Below are 22,003 nucleotides of genomic sequence, written 5' to 3'. Positions count from 1 at the left end.
GAGAAATCTGAGTTCATCCCTTGTGGTTGGAGGGTTCCTAGGCGGAAGAAGAGGCAGTCTTCCTCCAGCCGTCGAGTTGCTATGGTCTGGTGATGGAGGAGTCCAAGGACCTGCATGTCCTTGGTGGAGTGGGAGGGGGAAGTTGAAGTGTTGAGCCACGGGGTGGTTGGGTTGATTGCTGTCCCAGAGGTGTTCTCTAAAACGTTCCGCAAGTAGGCGGCCTGTCTCCCCAATATAGAGGAGGCCATATCGGGTGCAATGGATGCAGTAAGTGATGTGTGTGGAGGTGCAGGTGAATTTGTGGTGGATATGGAAGGATCCCTTGGGGCCTTGGAGGGAAGTAAGGGGGGAGGTGTGGGCGCAAGTTTTGCATTTCTTGCAGTTGCAGGGGAAGGTGCCGGGAGTGGAGGTTGGGTTGGTGGGGGGTGTGGACCTGATGAGGGAGTCACGGAGGGAGTGGTATTTTCGGAACGCTGATAGGGGAGGGGAGGGAAATATATCCCTGGTAGTGGGGTCCGTTTGGAGGTGGCGGAAATGACGACGTATGATACGGTGTATATGGAGGTTGGTGGGGTGGTAGGTGAGGACCAGTGTGGTTCTGTCCTGGTGTCGATTGGAGGGGCGGGGCTCCAGGGCGGAGGAGCGGGAAGTGGAGGAGATGCGGTGGAGAGCATCGTCAACCACGTCTGCTGGGAAATTGCGGTCTTTGAAGAAGGAGGCCATCTGGGTTGTACGGTATTGGAACTGATCCTCCTGGGAGCAGATGCGGCGGAGACGAAGGAATTGGGAATATGGGATGGCGTTTTTACAGTGGGCAGGATGGGCTTATACAGTTAGTAGTACGGCACGGTGGCTTAGTGGTTAGCACTGCTGCCTCACAGCACCAGGGACCCAGATTCGATTCCAACCTTGGGTGTGTGGAGTTTGCACATTCTCCCCGTGTCTGTGTGGATTTCCTCCTGGTGCTCCAGTTTCCTCCCACAGTCCAAATATGTGCAGATCAGGTGAATTGGCCATACTAAATTGCCCATAGTGTTAGGTGCATTAGTCAGAAGAAAATGGGTCCGGGTGGTTCACTCTTCAGAGGATTGGTGTGGACTTGTTGGGCCGAAGAGCCTGTTTCCACATTGTAGGGGAATCTAATCTATTCTAGTAGGGCCCTGGAGAGTGTTGCCGAACAAAGAGACCCAGAAGGTACAGGTGCATAATTCCTTGAAAGTGGAGTCCCAGGTAGACAGGATGGTGAAGAGCGTATTGATATGCTTGCCTTCATTGGTCATTGCATTGAGTTTGGGAGTTGGGGTGTTATGTTGAAGCTGTACAGGATAATGATGAGGCCACTATTAGAATACTATATTCAATTCTTATCTCCCCTGCTATAGAAAAGATATTGTTAAACTTGAAAGGGTTCAGAAATGATTTACAAGGATGCTGCTGGGGTTGGAGGGTTTGAGCTTCAAGGAGATGCTGAATAGGCTGGGGCTTCTGGGGCATGGGTAACCAAGGTCTTTTTCCCAGGTAGGAGAGTCCAAAATAGAGGAGATACATTTAATAGAGAGGGGAAAGATTTAAAAGTGACCTGATGGGCAACTTTTTAACACAGTTTGTGTAGAGCAAGCTGCTAGAGGAGGTGGGTATAATTACAATGATTAGTTACAACAGTTAAAAGGTATCTGGATGGGTATATGAATATGATGGGTTTAGAAGGACATGGGCCAAATGCTGTCAAATGGGATTAGATAAGTGTAGGATATTTGATTAGCACAGATGAGTTGGACTGAAGGGACAGATTCTGTGCCATATAACTCTATGACTCTATTTACATAGCCATTTTTGGTTGTGTCAACCCTCTTTTAAAAACATACAGAACTTAAAAATGGCCACATTACTTTGGTGTTTTGACCTGTCGTTATAACACTTTCAAAGCCATTATCATTGTGTTTGAGGTAAATAAAAACAACCTGAGCCTTAACTATTCCCTTGACTTCGACAGTTTTTTCTCTTGGAAGTTGTTTTTGATTGCTTTGCTGATTTTCACGTAATGGACCACTAAATTATACTTATTAATTAGGGACAGCTTTTCAGCAGGGGAAAAGAGGTTAGCAAAAACAAAATAGAAATCATGCTTGGTTAAAGTATGCAAATTACAATTCTTCGAGTGTTTTTTGCATGACAGGGATGATTTAGTTTTGGATTTGCAACTTTCAGTGTTCTGTTTGGAATTAAATATTTCCATGTATTTATTCAGTAATTATGTACAACGGAGCCAGAATAATACGTTGTTCAGGAGGAGACAAGTCACAACAAAAGTTAATAAAATATTATGGAAAAATAACTAGTAAATTGTGAGGGATAAAATCACTCTTCATGAATAGTGTGAGATTGGCTCACATTGAACCAAAAGCCCTTTTTACACACTACTTGGTTGGAAAAGGAAACAAAGTACAATTCATCTGCTATGAGCATATTTCATATTTAGCCAAACAAAAAAAAATCACCAGGTGTACAAAGGTTTATACTTGTGGTAATTCTTGAAAGGAATGTGAATTAGCCCAGTGAGTGTTATTGTTTAAGAGGTCTTGTTTAAAAGGCAGTGGTAGGTCAGGAGGCCTTAATTCAAGTCCCACCTGCTCCAGGTGTGTGTCATAACATGACTGCACAAATTATACCAAACTACATTATCCTTGTCAACCGTGACAATGGTTAGCATGCAAAAAGCACTGAAAGTTAATTGAATATTTTTATATTTCTTTCGAGCATCACTTATTTTACATTGCTCATGACTTCGAGATTCTCAAAGTCCTTTATAACCAATAAAATACTTTAAATGCATTATGTCTGTAACATAGACAAATGTGGTAGCTTATATGTGCACAGCAAGGTCATACAGCAATGAGACACTATCAGTTAAACCATTTTTGGTGTTTCTAGTAAAGGAATGCAACAATGCAACAGGAATACTGGAACTTTTTATTTGGTAGAGGTCATCGATTTGGGATTCTGTAGAAGGAGCTTTGGTGAATGTTAATGCACATTGTAGTCAAATTGCATTGGTGGTGAATGAAGTGGTTGTTGAAAGTGATAGATTGGCGACTGCTGATCAAGTTGACTGCTTTGTCCTGGATGCTATTGAGCTGCTTAAGTGTTGTTTGAACTGCGCTCATCCAGACAAGTAAGGTTGTTCCATAACACTCATGACTTGTGTGTTGTAGTTGATGAAAAAGTCTCTGGAAGTGAGGTATGTCACTGACCAAACACGTAACCTCTGACCTATCAGTCTAGTTAAGGTAATCCTCCCCACCTCCCACCCCCCCACCGAGATTTTGATGATGGGCAAGTCAGTAATGGAACTTCTTCTGTTGAATGCCAAGTTGGAATAGTTGGACTCTCTCTTGTTGGAAATGATCATTGCCTAGCTCTTGTGTGATCCAAATGTTATTTGCAATTTATCAGTCCAAGTCTATGCAGTATGTTCAGGCTTGGCAGCATTTTTTTAAATCTGAGATTTGGTGACTGAAATAGTGCTGTACAATCATCCACAAATGTATGTACCTCTGACTTTTAGAAAGAAGATCATTTAATGAAGTGCTGAAACTTTATTGCATCTTGAACATTACTCTGAAGAACTAAGCTCGTGTGATGCAGCAATGGTGTCCCTACTTAGGGCCAAGGCTCTTAGTTTCATGTCCAATTTGCTCCAGAGGCAGGTTGATTAGAAAATGCATATCCTGAAGAACTGAGGGCTCTTGTGGTAGAGTCATAGAGATGTACAGCACAGAAACAGACCCTTCGATCCAACTCATCCATGCCGACCAGATATCCCAATCCAATCTAGTCCCACCTACCAACACCTGGCCAATATCCCTCCAAACCCTAACTATTCATATACCCATCCAGATGCCTTTTAAATATTATAATTGTACCAACCTCCACCACTTTCTCTGGCAGCCCATTCCATACACGCACCTCCCTTTGCGTGAAAAAGTTGCCCCTTAGGTCTCTTTTATTATCTTTTCCCTCTCATCCTGAACCTATCCCCTCTAGTTCTGGACTCCCCCACCACAGGGAAAAGACCTTGTGTATTTACCCTATCCATGCCCCTCATAATTTTATAAACCTCTATAAGGTCACCCCTCAGCCCCCGATGCTCCAGGGAAAACAGCCCCAGCCTATTCAGCTTCTTCCTATAGCTTAAATCCTCCAACTATGGCAATATTCTTGTAAATCATTTCTGAACCCTTTCAAGTTTCATAACATCCTTCCGATAGAAAGGAGACCAGAATTGCACAGCAATATTCCAACAGTGGCCTAACCAATGTCCTGTACAGCTGCAACATGACCTCCCAACCCCTATACTCAATGCTCTGACCAATAAACAAAAGCATACTAAATGCCTCCTTCACTATCCTATCTACCTGTGACTCTACTTTCAAGGAGCTATGAATCTGCACTCCAAGGTCTCTTTGTTCAGCAATACTCCCTAGGACCTTACCATTAAGTTTATAAGTCCTGCTAAGATTTGCTTTCCCAAAATGCAGCACCTTGCATTTATCTAAATTAAACTCCATCTGCCACTTCTGAGCCCATTTGCCCATCTGATCAATATCTCATTGTACTCTGAGGTAACCTTCTTTGCTGTCCACTACACCTCCAATTTTGATGTCATATGCAAACTTACTAACTATACCTCTTATGCTTGCATCCAAATCCTATAAATGACGAAAAGTAATGAACCCAGCAGCAATCCTTGTGGCACTCCAGTGGTCACAGGCCTCCAGTCTGAAAAACAACCCTCCATCACTACTCTCTGTCTTCTACCTTTGAGCCACTTTTGTATTCAAATTTACCTATTTCTGAGCCCAGAACCCTTGATTCAAGTGTCACTTGCTCCAGAGGTGTGTCATAACTTATTTTGAATCAACCTGTTCAAATATCTACTGTGAAGAACTGACAGTCTGCAAGTTTGTGGGCGGCACGGTGGCACAGTGGTTTAGCACTGCTGCCTCTCAGCGCCAGAGTCCCGGGTTCAATTCCCGCCTCAGGCAACTGACTGTGTGGAGTTTGCACGTTCTCCCCGTGTCTGCGTGGGTTTCCTCCGGGTGCTCCAGTTTCCTCCCACAGTCCAAAGATGTGCAGGTCAGGTGAATTGGCCATGCTAAATTGCCCGTAGTTTAGGTAAGGGGTAAATGTATGGGTGGGTTACGCTTCGGTGGGTCGGTGTGGACTTTTTGGGCCGAAGGGCCTGTTTCCACACTGTAATGTAATCTAATCAGTGGTAAGGTCCTGACCTCTGAGCCAAAAGCCATAGGTTCAAGTTCAACCTGCTTCAGAAGTGTGCTGCAATACTTCTGAACAGACTAATTATAAATAGTCCCCTTCCAGTTTAACATCTGAACCAAGAAGCCTGGTGTTTAATAACATCTCTGACCAGGTTGATTAGAAAATATCTTAATCTGAGGAACTCCAATAGCAATGTCTGACAGCTGAGATGTCCTTTGGCAATCACCATTTTCTTCCTTTTTTTTCTAAGCATGACTCTAGCCAGCAAAAGGTTTTCACTTTGCTAATTTATGTCAATTTTACTGGTGTTCCTAGGTGCCACACGGCTATCTTGATATCCAGGGCAATCTCAGTCGCCTCTGGAATTCAAAATTTCTATGCATATTTGCACCAATGTTACAACGAGGTCACAAACTGAGCTATTCTGGCTCTGTTGGTATCACCTTTCAGAACTTTGCAACTTTTTTGAAAGTAGACAGATAGCGTATTAAATGACTGGGTTTGATTTGTTATGTTTTGTGTTCAAGATCTACCGGTACAAGTTTTCACTTTGTCAGTTTGACGTGAAAGTTGTAGCCGTAGTGTAATGGCTTGACCATTGCAAATCTGGAGCATTAATCTTCAATTCTATCACTGAGATATTGTCAGAAGACATAGCCATTTCTGTACCTTGTGCAATTAGTTGTTTCTTATCAGATTTAGTGAATTGAATTGGCTAATGTCTGGTTAGAAAGGAGACCTCAGGAAGAACCCAAGAATGATCACTCACTTGGAACCTTTAGCTGAAGATGGTTGTGAGTATTTGAGCCTTGTCTTTTTTGCACTCTTATATGTACAACTGATGAAATGTTAGAGGGAGGATTTGTCTGTTTTGCTTGTTGCTGATATTTGAGCTCAGAGATTACAGGTTTCAGAGGAAGTCAGAAATTAAATGATAGATTGCCATAATTGTTGCAACTGTTCTTGAAATATAGTCTCCTCATTTATGGATAAAATTGAGGAAAAGAATACACTTGAATTGATTGCTTTAAGATATTTTTATATTCCAAAAATCATGTATATAATAGCTGCGGTTTTTAAAAAGTGTCAGATTTTCATTGATCTTGAACTCTGCCAAATTGTCAGTAAGAGAATTTAGCTTGATTTTAACAATGATGTACAGGATCAATGGAACCAATGGTTAAAACCAATGGAATTCTTCGTTGAAGCATTCATTTTAAAAGTAAAACCAATTGTGCAACAATCGGAATATATCTGAACAACATAATTGAACATACCATAGATTCTGAAAGAAACATAGTCTATGTACTTTATTCCAAAGCAATAAATTGATAACTTAAGCAAGTAATTAATTGAAGTGAACATTAAAAATTGCAGTGCAGCAGAGCTGACTAATAAAATCTCTATTTGCCTTTTTGGTTAAGCTGTAGAGTAGAGGGAAAAAAATCACTCAATCCCATGTGCTGATCACCAGGGTAAGGCCAGGCTTATAGGGCTCTTGTGTTACAGTAGTGGTTTCTCTACCTCTGGACAAGGAGAAAGTGAGGACTGCAAATGCTGGAGTTCAGAGTCGGGAGTGTGGAGCTGGAAAAGCACAGCAGGTCAGGCAGTATCTGAGGAGCAGGAGAATCAATGTTTCTTGCGTAAGCCCTTCATCAGGAATGGTGTGTGTGTGTGTGTGTGTGTGTGTGTGTGTAGAATGGTTAAGGGGGCTGGGAGCAAAATAGGAGGGTTGGGATGGAGGTGAGGTAGCTGGGAAGGTGATAGTTAGGTGCAGATCGGGGTGATGGTGATAGGTCGAAGGGAAGATGGAGCAGATAGGTGGGAAGGAAGATGGACAGGTAGGACAGTTCAAGAAGACGGTGCTGAATTGGAGGGTTGGATCTGAGATGAGTTGGGGGAGGGGAGATGAGGAAACTGGTGAAGTCGTCATTGATGTCATGTGGTTGGAGTGTACCAAGGTGGAAGGTAGAGGTATTGGAGGCCTGGCTTCAAATCTCAACTGCTCCAGAGGTGTATGATAACATCTCTGAACGGATTGCTTAGAAAATAATAAAAGTAGATCTTGCAAACAGTAGTTTCCTCTGGTTGGGAGGACTAAAGGCTGGCTATGGCGGAATTCATTTGAAACTGGGGTTGGAAACAGGCAGCTTGCTTTTAATCTCCACTTTCATGCGAATTTCACCAAGGCCAGCCTTTAGTGTGCCCCTTCAGAGGCAAACCAGTGTTAGTAAAATCCAGCTCCATAGCTGTTGCTGTTAGTGCTGCTCCTCATGACCTCTAAGTGTTCCTCATCTGATCATCATCGTAGCTGAAGGTTTTGGGGGGGATGGGGAGGATGGAGGGAAAAGCTACTTTTCCCTGAATCCACCCTCCTCTTAAATTGGGAAGAAAAACCCTTCCTTCCAGGGCTATCTGAGGGCAACTCCCTACTCGGTGGAAGGTTGATCTACCATTGGCAAAATAATGATGGCCTGAAAAAGTGACATTTAATAGGACATTGTTAGATGAGGACAGCCAGTTAAATCAACCCAGCCTCTCTTTCTCTGTATTTGCAAGACAGTGAAGTGAAAACATTAAATGACCTGTAAAACTGACCTCAGTGGTCCCTAACCAGATTTATTTGAATAGCCATTACTAGACTTTGTTAATAACTGATACCAGAGACCTGGTTATAGCTTAAAGAAAATATTTAACAAATTATTAATGATACAGTAGTTTTAGTAGAGTAAAGTTAAACAGTTAATCTAATTAATTTCTAGATTTAAACACAAACTTCTTTGATTCTAGCCCCAGCTCTCTCTCAGACAGACAGACTGGTTTAAGGGATAAATCACTAAATGCAATGTAACTGGCCAGTCCTGATTAAACAGTCGCTATGATCTATAATCTCACGGGCATATGTGAGTACATCTTGCTTGGTTTCGTGAAGAAACTGATGCATGCAAGCAGCTCCCAATAGACTCTGAGGAATATTTGCTAAATCCTTATATCTGAGATACTATTCTCTGAACTTTCAGTAGGTTGTTAATGAGAAAATAATCAGGAAGCAATCAAACCTCTGAACTGTAGCTTTCACAGCACAATCCTTCTGACTTAACCACAGTTCAAAACCAATTGAAACGTTATTTTTTCCCGGGTTGCCTCCCTAGAGGCCCCAGTTAGCATTTAAGCTGTTTGAGCCTCGCTGTTTGAGCCTCGCACCATGAGTTGAAATGTATATGAAGTGTTCTTTGAACAAGAATCAACCTGCAATTAACTTCTAGGCTGAGCCTAATAAACAGATATCAGTTTATTTGTTCTCTTTTTGTTTTTAAACAACAAACTGCTGCTCACTGTCCAAAGGTCACTTTCAGCTCACTGTTCATGGCTCCAAAACAAAAAGATTAAAAAAAGAAAATAATGAAGGTCTTTACAGCATCTGATTATTTACATTTACTGTCGGAGCCTGCCAAAGCCACCTCGTGTGGGCTGGCAAAATTTGGTTGATTGTTCGCTGCATGGGGAGATGGACAACAAATCACTTCTTCTAATTCTCTACTAATCTTGTTTTGCTAAGAAACAAACCTGACCAATGTTCTCTCCAATGTGTTGTTTTTTTGCTGCATGGACCTCCGAGGTCTGTGTGGCAGCGGCTTCCAAAAGCAAAAGCTGTTCATTGGCTGAACAATCAGTGTGCACAGAGCTTCCCAGTCACTGCATAGCTTAGAAGGAATGATAATCTCTCCTTACCTGGCTTAGTGCTGAATTTTGTTTGATATCATTGTTATAATACATTTAAAGGCGTTCTAGCAATGCAAATTGTTGTTGTAATTCACATTCTCATGGCTAATTGTAACCTCAGAGCTGAAAATGTGTTGCTGGAAAAGCGCAGCAGGTCAGGCAGCATCCAAGGAACAGGAGAATCGACATTTCGGGCATAAGCCCTTCTTCAGGAAGAAGACTTCTTCAGGCTTATGCTTGAAACGTCGATTCTCCTGTTCCTTGGATGCTGCCTGACCTGCTGCGCTTTTCCAGCAACACATTTTCAGCTCTAATCTCCAGCGTCTGCAGCCCTCACTTTCTCCCCTAATTATAACCTCAATCAACCACACAGTTGAGGTTTATCTCAACACCCCTCGTTGGGTAATATCACAAAGGTATCTTATTAATAACGTCATTGAAGGGATGTTGGGCCTAACTCAAATTCCCCATGCCAGTGTTCATCTGGAAGCCGCCTAATCCCTGTCCCAGACACTTGCCACCATGGATTTGGATCTTGGTCTAATTAAGAACAGTCACACTGCACTGCTCTTTCAATCACGGACCAGTTTTTCCTGCATTTGCTTCCCATAGAGCCTACCAGCAGCAAATTCGGGACAGTAACCAATGTGATTGGAGGAGTATCTCTGTTAGATTCTTCTACTTACAACCATCTGTATTTTTAACAATGGCTTGGCTGGACACATAGATCACTTGGTTATGTTGCCTATGCCTGGTTTAGATTTTGCATTCAAGTCTCTGGAGTGGGGCTGAACCTACGACCTCTGACCCAGAGGTGAGGGTAATACTGCTGAGTAAAGGCTGACACAATTAAGCAGACGGTATTGGTGGATGTAGTGATGTGAAATGTTGTAATGGGGGAACCGAGGTCATGGTCTTGGTATAATCTGGACAATAATGAAAGAAGTATGCTTTCAGAGATGTAACCAGTAGCTATATAATTGGTACTCATCTTGTTTGCTAATGAACAGGAGATGCAAATTCCTGTAATCCAATTCTTTTGTGTCACTTTGTCGGTCAACAAATCTCAGTGCTATCACAGGGAAGCAGGTTTGACAGTACTCACACTCAATTAAATGCTCATATCCATGCTAGGTAGACTTGGCATTTTATTTCCATTCATATTTGGTACTCTACTATTGCACAGCATTGTAACTATTCTACCAGTGTATCACCAAAAATAGTTCTTCCCGAAGTTCTGTGGAAATTCTGTTAAGAAATAAAATCTATCAGATCTATAAGCTTGTGATCCAAGCCTGTCATTAAAATAAGCGAATAGCAGGGCAGGACTGAAATTAAGCTCCAAAAGTACTGTGAGCACCACATCTTTGGAAGGATATATTGGCCTCTTAGGGAATATAATGTAGGTTTACAAGAATGATGCCTGGACTTTAGGGGTTAAATTAAGAGGAGAGGTAATTTGTATAAGCCTGTTTTCACTAGAATTTAGAAAGTTAAGGCATGGTCTGATTGAAATCTTCAAGCTATTAACAGGAAAAGACAGGGTTAAATGATATGGATAAACTATTTTCACTGGTTGGGGATTTAGAATCAAGGGAATTGTCTAAAAATTAAAGCCAGACCATTCAGGAGAGATGCCAGAAAGCACTTCTACACACAAGGGGTGGAAAATGTTCGGAACTCTTCTAAAAATTGCAGTTGATGCTGATCAGCTGTTAGTTTTAAATCTGGGATAGATGAATGTTTGTTCAGCAGAGGTATTAAAAAATACAAAAGCTGGTATATGGAGTTAGTTCACAGATCAGCAATGACCTCATTGAATGGTCTACTCTTGTTCCTATGTTCCCATATTATCAGCACCACAATAAGGTGAGATGTATTTTTGCCCTCACATCCTCAATATGCTGCTAGAGTCTTGGGCCTGGGGTTGTTCATAGAAATTGAACTTATTTGTGTAAATGGTAATGAATTTTCGACTTCACGCTGCTATGGAAATGAAAGATGATATATGACAAAATTGGAATGTTTTACACTGACAGTGGAAAAATGATGACACAGCAATAGATTAAAAAAGCTTAACAGGTTTGAAAATCTTGAATAATTATCAGTGCTGGAGAAAGTGTGTCACATATGCATATAGTAATCCAGTTCTCATGAAGGTGCAGAAAAATGAGACAGGTGAAATTTTGAAGACATGCATTGAACCCAAAATCAAGGTTACTTATGAATAGTATTTAGATTAGATTAGATTAGATTAGATTCCCTACAGTGTGGAAACAGGCCTTTTGGCCCAACAAGTCCACACTGACCCTCTGAGGAGAAAGTGAGGTCTGCAGATGCTGGAGATCAGAGCCGGAGATGTGTTGCTGGAAAAGCGCAGCAGGTCACGCAGCATCCAGGGAACAGGAGAATCGATGTTTCGGTCATAAGCCCTTCTGTTCCCTGGATGCTGCCTGACCTGCGCTTTTCCAGCAACACATCTCCCACACTGACCCTCTGAAGAGTAACCCACCCAGACCCATTTCCCTCTGACTAATGCATCTAACACTATGGGCAAATTAGCATGGCCAATTTAGCATGGCCAATTCACCTAACCTGCACATCTTTGGACTGTGGGAGGAAACCGGAGCACCTGGAAGAAACCCACGCAGACATAGGGAGCATGTGCAAGCTCCACACAGACAGTCGCCCAAGATTGGAATCAAACCTGGGTCCCTGTGAGGCAGTAGTGCTAATCACTGAGCCACCGTGCTGCCCTGTTCAACATCAGAGCTCAAGGCTAAATCCCCCAGACTCTGGAACTGAAAGATGATTTAACCAGAGTTAAATAGTCTTAGGTTAAATGGAGTAAGTGAAGACTACAGATGCTGGAGATCAGAGCTGAAAATGTGTTGCTGGAAAAGTGCAGCGAGTCAGGCAGCATCCAAGGAGCAGGAAAATCAGGAAGGGCTCATGCCCGAAACGTTGATTCTCCTGCTCTTTGGATGTTGCCTGACCTGCTGCACTTTTCCAGCAACACGTTTTCAGCTTAGGTTAAATGGAGCCTGCCATGAGAGCAAGTTTGCTGAGAGAGGAGAAACTTATTGTCAAGGAAACTATTGACATGTGCAAAAGTTCTGTGGTTACAAATCATCTGCTAGAATGTATTGATGGGAGGACAGATGAGGCTTTGCGCTATGCTGAGGGAATTTCCAGGCAGAATGAGAACGTCAAATGTGCAATAAGGAACAAAGACTTGCAATAAAAACAGCAGAAAGATTAAAGCCAGAGGACAGCATGTAAATATTGCAGAACCCACCATACAAAAGGCAAGGAAACATGCTCAGGGTTGGGAAGACAATGCTGTAATGCAAGAAGCTGAGTCATGTTGCATACAAGTATTTAGCTAGAAGAAAGCAAAACAAGCCTATAAAGGTGGCAGCTGGAGAGATATCAGCTAACGATGAATCAATTTGCACCATAAAACATAGTGTCAAATCTTATGGTGATCATTGGTTTGTGATCATTAGTTTGTGACTATTTGAACAATGGTCACAAAAGTGAAGTGTTGAGTGAATGTGAAATATCACGTAGACACAATATTACAAATTTCACAGCCCAGTGTGAAGTGGCTCAGGATATAATTCAAAATAAAATGACCACAAAAGAAAAGTTAAGTCCATTTGATGGAATGGTAGTCATACCAAGACGATAAATTGAGCTGATGTACTCCTGGAGTATCTGTAAATAGACATCAAGCAAGATCAACTTATTTCAGTTGAAGCAAGTCGAAAGTTTGGAGTAGTAACCCTAAATGTGCTAGAAGAGGTTTACAGCCCACAAAAGCATTGCTTAACAGATTCCTAGAAGATTACTTAGATGTTTCTAACAGGTTTTGGTTGTATTTCTGATGAATATCATGCTGAATTGGATGTTTGTGAGACCAACACATCATCAGCCATGGAGAGTTCAAGTTTCCCTCGTCCAGCTTGAAAGACAAGATAGAAGAAGTATTTAGATAGAAAGAAAAAAAACCTCCAAAGATGACAGCTGGAGAGCAGCATTCCCTCTACTTTTTTTTTCTTCTGTATGGACTTCTGAGATCCATGTGTAGCAGTGACTTCTAGAGTGAGAAGTCAATGTTGCAGTCTGCATTGACATACCATGCACTGAATGTAGCATAGAGGGGACATGCTGGAGAGATTTCAGCCAATGATGAATCACTTGATGCTATAGAACAGGTTAGAGTCATTAGGTCTAAAGGTTATTATTGCTTTGTGACTGTTAGATGAAAGGAGTAGACAAGAAAGTGATACTCCCATAGACTGGGTTAGCAGCAAGGTAAACCTCAAAACCTAGAAAACAAATCTAATAAACTGAGAGTATGCAGAGGTGTAGTGGAATTTGTTGGATTCATTCAATAGCTTAGCTATTGCCTTTATTTGTGAGCATTTTAATCAATATCTGTGTGGGAAAGCCAAAGAGATAGTGGAGCCACCTACCACACCTTCCCCACGCACACTGCCTACCCCCCACCAAAAACCCCAGGCTTCTACAAAGCACCTTCCTCAAATGATTTCTATCTGCTCCCAAGCATCACAAACAACATTATCAAATTGACAGAAATATTCTCTGGATGTGATATTCAAGCAGGGAAAGGCATTTTTTTATTCCCAACATATTGTCGGGAGTTCATATGAAGAGCTGGGGGTATTATGATGAACTGTAAAATCTTCCAGATTCAACAAAAAGCAAACCTTATTGTGCTCTGGCAATTATCTGCCCAGAAGAAACATTGATTCTGAAATACAGAAATCCAGCAAACTGCACAAAATGCAACTCTTCCATTGCTGTAGAAAGTAATGAGAAAATGGGGAGTCATGATTAATGGATATTTTTCAGGCTGGATGAATGTTTGTAGTGGAGTTCTCCAGGAGTCAGTATTGGGACTCTTGCTCTTCCTGACATACATTAGTGATCTAAATCTTGGTGTGCAGGGGACCATTACAACTAGGGGATGATTTCAAAAGTTAGCAGGTGGCATGCACCTTGGAAGAATTGTATGCTATGATGAGGACAGTGTGGGCAATCCTAAAGGATATGGACAAGTTGGTGGAGTGGGCAGTTGACTTTCAATGCAGAGAAGTGTGAAGTAATGTATTTTGGTTGGAAAAATAATATGAAATAGGGTGTACATTTCTAAAAGAGGTGCAGGTGCAGAGGGACCTGGGTGTAAATGTGTACATTGAAAGTGACAGGCTAGGTCAGCATGGTAGCTCAGTGGTTAACATTGCTACCTCACAATGCCAGGGACTTGGGTTGATTTCACCCTTGGGCAACTGTTTGTATGGAGTTTGCAAGTTCTCCCTGTGAGCTTTGGTTTCCTTCAGGTGCTCCGGTTTACTCTAACAGTCAAAAGATGTGCAGCTTAAGTGGGTTAGCCATGGTAAATGCAGGGATAGGGTAGGGCAGTGGGTCTGGGTGGGATCCTCTTCAGAGGGTCAGTATGAGCTCAATGGGCCAAATAGCCTGCTTCACTACAGGGGGGATTCTGTGACAGGTAAAGAATGCAGTCAGAAAACATACAGTACCATTGGCTTGACAGACCTCAGTTGGAGTACTGTGTGCAGTTCTGGATGCCTCATTAAAGGAAAGATATGAACAGATTTGAGAGAGTGCATAAACTAGTTACAGGAAATAATTCCAGGAAAGAGAAACTTCAGTTACAAGGATAGATTAAAGAAGTTTGGACTGCTCTTTTTGGAATGAAGATAGCAAAGAGGCGATTTGATAAAGGATTTCAATATCATGAGTGGATTGGATAGAGTAATGGGAGAAATTGTTCCCATTTATAAAAGATTTAAAATGATTACAGAAGATATAAGGGTGATACGAGAAAAAAAGCCTTTTTCATTTAGTGAGTAGTTACTGTATGAAATACATTGCCTTGTAGTATGGTGCAGGCAAGTTCAATTGAGGCATTTAGGAGAGCATTGGACAATTATTTGAATAAAAATAAGAAGGGTATGGGAAAAAGCAGGATATTGGCAATAGGCAATGATGCTCATTTGAAGGCACATTGGCCAAATGTCCCCCTTCTGTGATTCTGTGAAAGGAAGGCCTGAAAGCATTAAGAGCACACCTGTTACTGTAAGAGAGTTTTGGGCATATAAAGATGAAGCAATAACTCAAATAGCGTCTTATACAAAGGAAATAGAGTCATTACTTCACATAGGTGAGAAAAGAGATACTGAAGTACATCAATGTAAGCCATCAAGGAACTATGTGTAATTTGAGGCTCTGCTCGCCAAAAATGAGCAATGAAATTAATGACCACATCAGCTGTACAGTGCTTGTAATAAATAAGCAATTTACCAAATTCAACTAGGAATGGGCAATAAATACTGGTCCAGCCTTTGATGCCAGCATTCCATGGGAGAATAAAAAAAAAACCACTTATGGCATATGACATTCTGAACAGGCCATGGATGAAGATTGGAGCAAACCTTTTCAATCCTGAAGAATGAATTATCTGGTCACCACTGCAATTCTTGTTACTGGGTATTAGACCAGCTGATGTCAATGACTATCAGTGAGACTGTAGAATACCTGAATGCACACGGCATTCTAGACTTATAATGAGTGACATTTCATGAGTGAAGAATCCAGCTGTTAAATTCAACATCATATATTATCTCCACACAATCCCCAGTCTGTCCCCAGCACAGACTTGTATAAAGCAATTTCTATTGAATATAGTCCTATCCAAAGCAGATATCTAATGCCACATCGCATCCAAGCGACTCTTCCAATTGCAAAAAATGACTGAAGTCAGAAGTAGTAACAGGTGTAATCAACAAAGTCAAGGTGAAATAACAGAAAACTAAATTTCACTTTGGTAAAACTGCAGAATCTTTGCTACGGCTGAGCATTGGAGAACCGGTTAGAATGCAGTAGTTAAGTTCTCTTAACCAAAGGCAGCAACATAGTAACTTGGGATTTTCACCTTGATTTTATCTGGTGAACTTGAGTACCCAGATATATCATCACAACTGCCGATATCTATGCATAACTAAAATGCCTTTATTACCGTCGACACATCAAAAAGAAGTGAGCTTACCACCTGCACATAGTATAGAATGATCATCAGTACCAGAGAGACTGTTACCCAGCAAAGGAAATCAATTGTGACCAACAGTTACCACAACAACAGCTGTTATCATGGGAATGACACTCCCTAGAGGAGAAACATCACCTTAGGAATAAGCAGGTACCAGAGAAACAGTCATTGATAATGTGCATATGTAATATTAGGGGAAATGTGTGATGTTATAGACATATATGCAATACATGTACAACAACTGACGAAAGGTATAATTGACTAGAGTTAATATACAATTTTGTTAATGAATTATAATTTTCTTTGTGACCATGTATGCTGGGTAATTTGTAACTGTAAATGACAGTGCATGCGTTTTTATATGTAAGGGGGTGGGGTGGTGTTTGGAAAAGTTTGAAAATATATTGCCTCTGTTTCTATAGTCATGTGGCCCCCTACCTCTGCTGTCAGTCCCTTTGTATGCAGTCAGCAGCAACCAGAGTAGTTCTATTCCAAATTGCTTTGTGATGTACTTGTATGCATCAACAGCTGGTTGCAGATTATGAATCTATGCCCAATCAACCAATGAAAATAAACAAAAAGAGAGAAAAATAATTTTTAAATACTTGACTTCGCACTAAAGAAAAGTCTACTGATTTAATTACGATAGACTATTGATGGATCATCAACTGAGGTGAAGGAGAAACTTGTTATTGTAGCTGGTGTCAATCCAATTGTATTAAACTGTGAGAAAGCAGTTAAAAACACAACTTAATAGTCTGGTTCAAAGGATAATAAGAAAAACTAGTACTAGCTCAATGTGAGTTCATAGAGGAATGTCGAGAATGACTTTGCATTTATTTGTGGAATTGTAATATGATGCGTTGGAAGTCATATTATGCCTTCAGGTAAACAAGCAGAAGTGAAAGATTTGATCATGGTTTACACTTCATTCTGTCTGTTCGGGAATGAAAATCCATGACTTAACGGTAATATCTATCTATTTCTTGATAATTATACATGATGGTCTAGGTTTCTGCCACTCCTGCAATTAACTGTGTTGAAACAACTTGAAAACAGCAAAAAAGCAATAAGGCAATTCATCACATATTAATCCCAGTCCAACAAGTAAGTATCTGTCAACAAATCTGTCTGAGCAAGAATGTTGAATGCACAAACATAAGATGAATGGTTATCTAACTGCACGTATTAGATAGTGCACTCAACAAAATATTTACTTAATTTTTGAAGGAAATAAAAAGTGTATTAGCTAATTAGTTGGAATTAAATCTTTCTAATCTGAGAATAATCTGAATATCATACTATTGTGCATTGGAGCATGGAAACAGCATGCTGGGACAGTAATTATATTAAATTATTCTGGATGATTCTCAGATTCTTGTTTGGCAAAGGAATCCAAGATTATTGGGGATAGATGAGAATGTGAAAGTTGAAACACAAACAACTCAACCATGATCTTATTAAATGGAAGAGGAGGGGTCAGAACTTGGTCTACTCTGCTTCTATTTTATACGTTCATAAATGGGAGTGAATGCATCTCCACTCTTTAACATTGCCTTCATGTTGGCAAGGGACAGAAAGTTGTGATAAAAGGACCAGAAGTACATTCAGGCATGCCCTGTATTTTGATAAACAAAGGTTATTGTCATATTAACCAAATCAAGGTAGCATCCGTGGAGAGAGAAACAGGTATATTTCAGGTTGCTGTCTATTCATCACAGTTCATCAATTTTGACTTGGAACATAAACTCTGTTTTTCTCTTTCCACAGATGCTGCTTGACTTTGAGTGTTTCAAACATTTTCTATTTTTAATTTAAATTTCCTGCATCCACAGCATTCTACTTTAATATTATTATATTATTGCTGATTATTTTTCCTATTTCTAATTGCAAGGTCATGCTGCACACCCTGTACCTGGTAGCACATTGGGGATAGGTTTTTGAATTGAAAACAGAAATACAGGTGAGTTCAGTTCATCACAGGAAGAGTGTGCACCAGGTGGCACAGGAAAACAAGCTCAATTTAGAAGAACATGAAAACCTAATGAGCCCTGGAATATAATAAATAAAATGTAGATAGTGAATGTTGTCAATGTGTTTAACTGTCATATTCATTACAAATAAACTCAAACCCATCCCCTCTCATATTTCATATATGGGCTGTTCAGCAGGAATTAGTAGATGACCGTCAGGGGAGAGAATCATGACTGATTATTGCTTTCCCAGTACACAGATGTGATGGATTGATTTTCTCCTGAAGTGGACCAAAAGTTGGAGATCTATGAAGATTTGCCATGTTAAATTTTGGGAGGCCATTCCTTACGAGAATGCTCTACCATGATAATGGTAAACTTTGGTCCTTTATCACAACTTTCTGTCCCTTGCCAACAAGGCAATGTTAAAGAGTGGAGATGCCTTCACTCCCATTTATGAACATATAAAATAGAAGCAGAGTAGACCAAGATCTGACCCCTCCTCTTCCATTTAATAAGATCATGGTTGAGTTGTTTGTGTTTCAACTTTCACATTCTCATCTATCCCCAATAATCTTGGATTCCTTTGCCAAACAAGAATCTGAGAATCATCCAGAATAATTTGATATAATTACTGTCCCAGCATACTGTTTGCATGCTACAGAGATAATTTAGAAATTAAACATTTGATGTGGCCATGAGCAAGGGGTCTTTTTTCTAGGACATCCATCCAGAATATCCCATAACTCAGTGGTTTTCAGCATCCTCACATCTTTGCTATACAGTGAGGACAAAATGTGGAACTTCTGGGGATATGGACTCTGCTCACTAAGGCAATCTTGTTTTCTCATTTATCTGCTGTCCTTCTAGATGGAAGTGGTCGTTTGTTTGTAATGTGCTGTCAACGGATTTCTGGTAAGTTTCTGCAGTGCATCTTGTAGCTCGTGCACTCTGTTGCTACTGAGCATTGTGCAGGAGAGAGAGTGGATATTTGTGAATGTGGTGCCAGACAAGCGGGCTGCTTTGTCCTGGATGGTGTCGAGGTTCTTGGGTGTTGTTGGAGCTGCACCCATCCAGGCAAGTGGGGAGTATTCCATCACATTCATGACTTGTACATTGTAGATGATAGACAGGCTTTGGTGTGTCAGGTGAGTTACTTGCACAGGATTTCTAGCTTCTGATCTGCTCTTGTAACCATTGTATTTATTTGGCAAGTCCAGTTGAGTTTCTGGTCAGTGGTAACATAAGGATGATGATAGTGGGGCCTTCAGTGATGGTAACACTATTGATGGTCAAGGGGTGGTATTTAGATTGTCTGTTATTATAGATGGTCATTGCCTGACATTTGTGTGGTCTAAGTTTTACTTGCCACTTGTCAGCCTAAACCTGGTTATTGTCCAGATCTTGTTGCATTTGAATACGGACTGCCACTGCAAAAATTCCTTGGCAATGGGATTATATCTTGGCAGTGCTCCTGACTTGCTTACTCTCTCTAATCCTGCCTCTCCAAGATCAGGAAAAGTGCACCTTTATGATAGAGAACATTTTTTTCCATCATTCGCCCCTAGGCCTTGACTCCCCAATATCGGAAACATAGAATCAGATCTGTCAGGCATGAAATTAGGAAACATCTTTCAACGTAAAGGGTAAGTATGAGTTTGGAACTTTGTTATGCAAATGGAAATTAATATTGGATCAATTATAAATTTGAGATAATCGATTGATGGACTTTTGTTCTGTAAAGGTGTGAGGGAATATGGCGGAGAAGGCAGGCAAAAGGAGTTAGATTGCATGTCGGCCATAATCTCTTTAAGTTATGGAAATAGCTCAATAAGCTAAGTAACTTACTTCTGTTCCATGTTCCTACAGGAGTAATTGAAAATGTTCTACTGGAAACGTTCACTTAATTGCACTGCTCTGACATTCCTGTTTACAGTATACTGTTAACAAATGATGTAAATTACGATATGTAGATCAGTTAAATATTTAAAATTAATTGAACCAGAAAATGTTAAATAGTAGGTGGTGGAAACAGCACAGTTAAAATTCTGTAATATACATGCAATAGAATGAAGATGTCACAACTGTTGATGAATTTTTTTTGTGAAAAAGCTATTGACATTTTTTTCTTTGACCATCTTTTTGTTTAGGTGGACAGAAAACAGAACATAGTAGAAAGTTACCTGAAGAAGTGAGGACAAAAGATTCTGGAGATCAGAGTTAAAAAAAAAAGCACAGCCGGTCAGGCAGCATCCAAGGAACAAGTGAGTTGACGTTTCGAGCAAATAAAGAACAGAAGGCATTCTTTCCTTCATTGGACAGGGTATTGAATACAAGAGTTGGCAGGTCATGTTACAGTTGTATCAGACTTTGGTTTGGCCACATTTGGAATTCTGCATACAGTTCTGGTCACCACATTACCAAAAGGATGTGGATGCTTTGGAGAGGGTGCAGAGGGATGTTGCGTGTTGTGGAGGATGCTAGCTATAAAGAGAGGTTGAGTAGATTAGGATTATTTTCATTAGAAAGATGGAGGTTGAGTAGTTCTGATTGAGGGCTACAAAGTCATCATATAGACATGGTGGATAGAAAGAAGCTTTTGCCCAGAGTGGGGGACTCAATTACTAGGAGTTATAAATTCACAGTGAGAGGAGAAAAGTTTAAGGGAGATATGCACGGAAAACCCTTTTACACAGAGGGTGATGGGTGCCTGGAATGCGTTGCCATTGGAGGTGGTAGAGGCGGGTACAATAGAGTCATTTAAGGTATACCTAGACAGATACATGAATAGGCAGAGAGCAGACTGATGTAGACCCTTAGAAAATAGGCTACAGGTTTAGATAGAGGATCTGGATCAGTGTAGTCTTGGAGGATTCAAGGGCATGTTCCTGTGCTGTAATTTTCATTGTTCTTTGTTCTCAAAGACAACTAGGGGATAGACAGTTTACAACAACTTTTGCAGGAAATGTAAACTGGTTTTCTGCAGATTTACAGTTGTATTTGACTGCAGAGAACAGAGAGACCGGTCCTGAGCTGGAAAAGAACTGATCTCACTCTCACTCTTTTCCCCTCTCTGTTTCTCTCTTTTCTCTCTATTCAAACTCTCTCTCTCTCTCCCTCTCTCTCTCTCTCTCTCTTTTTTTACTTGTTCACAACTGCAAGCTGGTCATTTACCTGAGAACCAATCCCACAGTTGGCAAGTAAAAGATGTCTGTCACTGATAACTGGTGAGTACTCTATAGGCCAATCAATTTGCTTTTCCCGACAAGAGCTCCATTTATACACTCCCTTGGCTCCAAATTGTCTGAAACTCAAACTTCAGTTACTGCTATTTACATAATGCTTGGTACAAGTGCTGGGTCATTTGCTTTCAGAGCATGCCGTCACCATTACAGACACCTGTCTTTAAACAGTTCTTTCTTATTTCAGTCCACAGATTTTTAAAGAGAAAGCAAAATAAAAAGACACAGTCCTTCCAAGAGTAGCTGTCGGCAGTGTCAGCTCCATACCGTACAGTAGGATTAGACTGCATGAGCTGCATACTTCACCTTGCTAGTTGGCATCAACCTTGAAACAGTCTTTGTAGCAAATAGCTTTGCATTGTTGGGAAACACAAGAAGCAATAGTCAAGGGAGAAATATTCTGTCTCATTAGAGCATCAGGAGATGGAACTAATGATTTAGACAAAGCATGTTCCCATAGTGCTCACTAAAGTATTTTAAAGTTGGGAATAGTGAGTTGAACACCTTAGGCTAAAAGTAGAAAGGTGTCTTATAGAGTCATAGAGAGAACAGCATGGGAACGGACCCAACAGTCCAACTCATCCATGCCGACCAGATATTCTAAATTAATCTAGTCCCATTTGCCAGCACTTGGCCTTTTATTCCTGATGAAGGGTTTATGCCCAAAACGTCAATTCTCCTGCTCT

At 40.8% G+C, this 22,003-nt stretch overlaps 1 protein-coding gene across 7 annotated transcripts in view; it reads left to right on the top strand.

Moving 5' to 3' along the window:
• LOC148149855 (uncharacterized) overlaps positions 1-22,003 on the top strand; it is a 338,979-nt gene that overhangs the window by 63,079 nt on the left and 253,897 nt on the right. For all 7 annotated transcript variants that reach the window (XM_087986890.1, XM_087986894.1, XM_087986892.1 and 4 more), the window contains one exon: positions 20,226-20,339. In XM_087986890.1, the coding sequence (XP_087843016.1) occupies positions 20,226-20,247 (22 nt within the window). In that variant the 3' untranslated portion in view covers positions 20,248-20,339. The remainder of the gene's footprint in view (positions 1-20,225; positions 20,340-22,003) is intronic.

The sequence above is a fragment of the Chiloscyllium plagiosum genome, unplaced genomic scaffold, assembly GCF_037043375.1.
Source record: "Chiloscyllium plagiosum isolate Xiang-an unplaced genomic scaffold, Cpla_swu_hap1 HiC_scaffold_5, whole genome shotgun sequence".
In the NCBI taxonomy this organism is placed as follows: Eukaryota; Metazoa; Chordata; class Chondrichthyes; order Orectolobiformes; family Hemiscylliidae; genus Chiloscyllium; species Chiloscyllium plagiosum.
The sequence above is the reverse complement of the archived record's forward strand: the minus strand, read 5'-3'. Positions and strand labels throughout refer to the sequence as shown.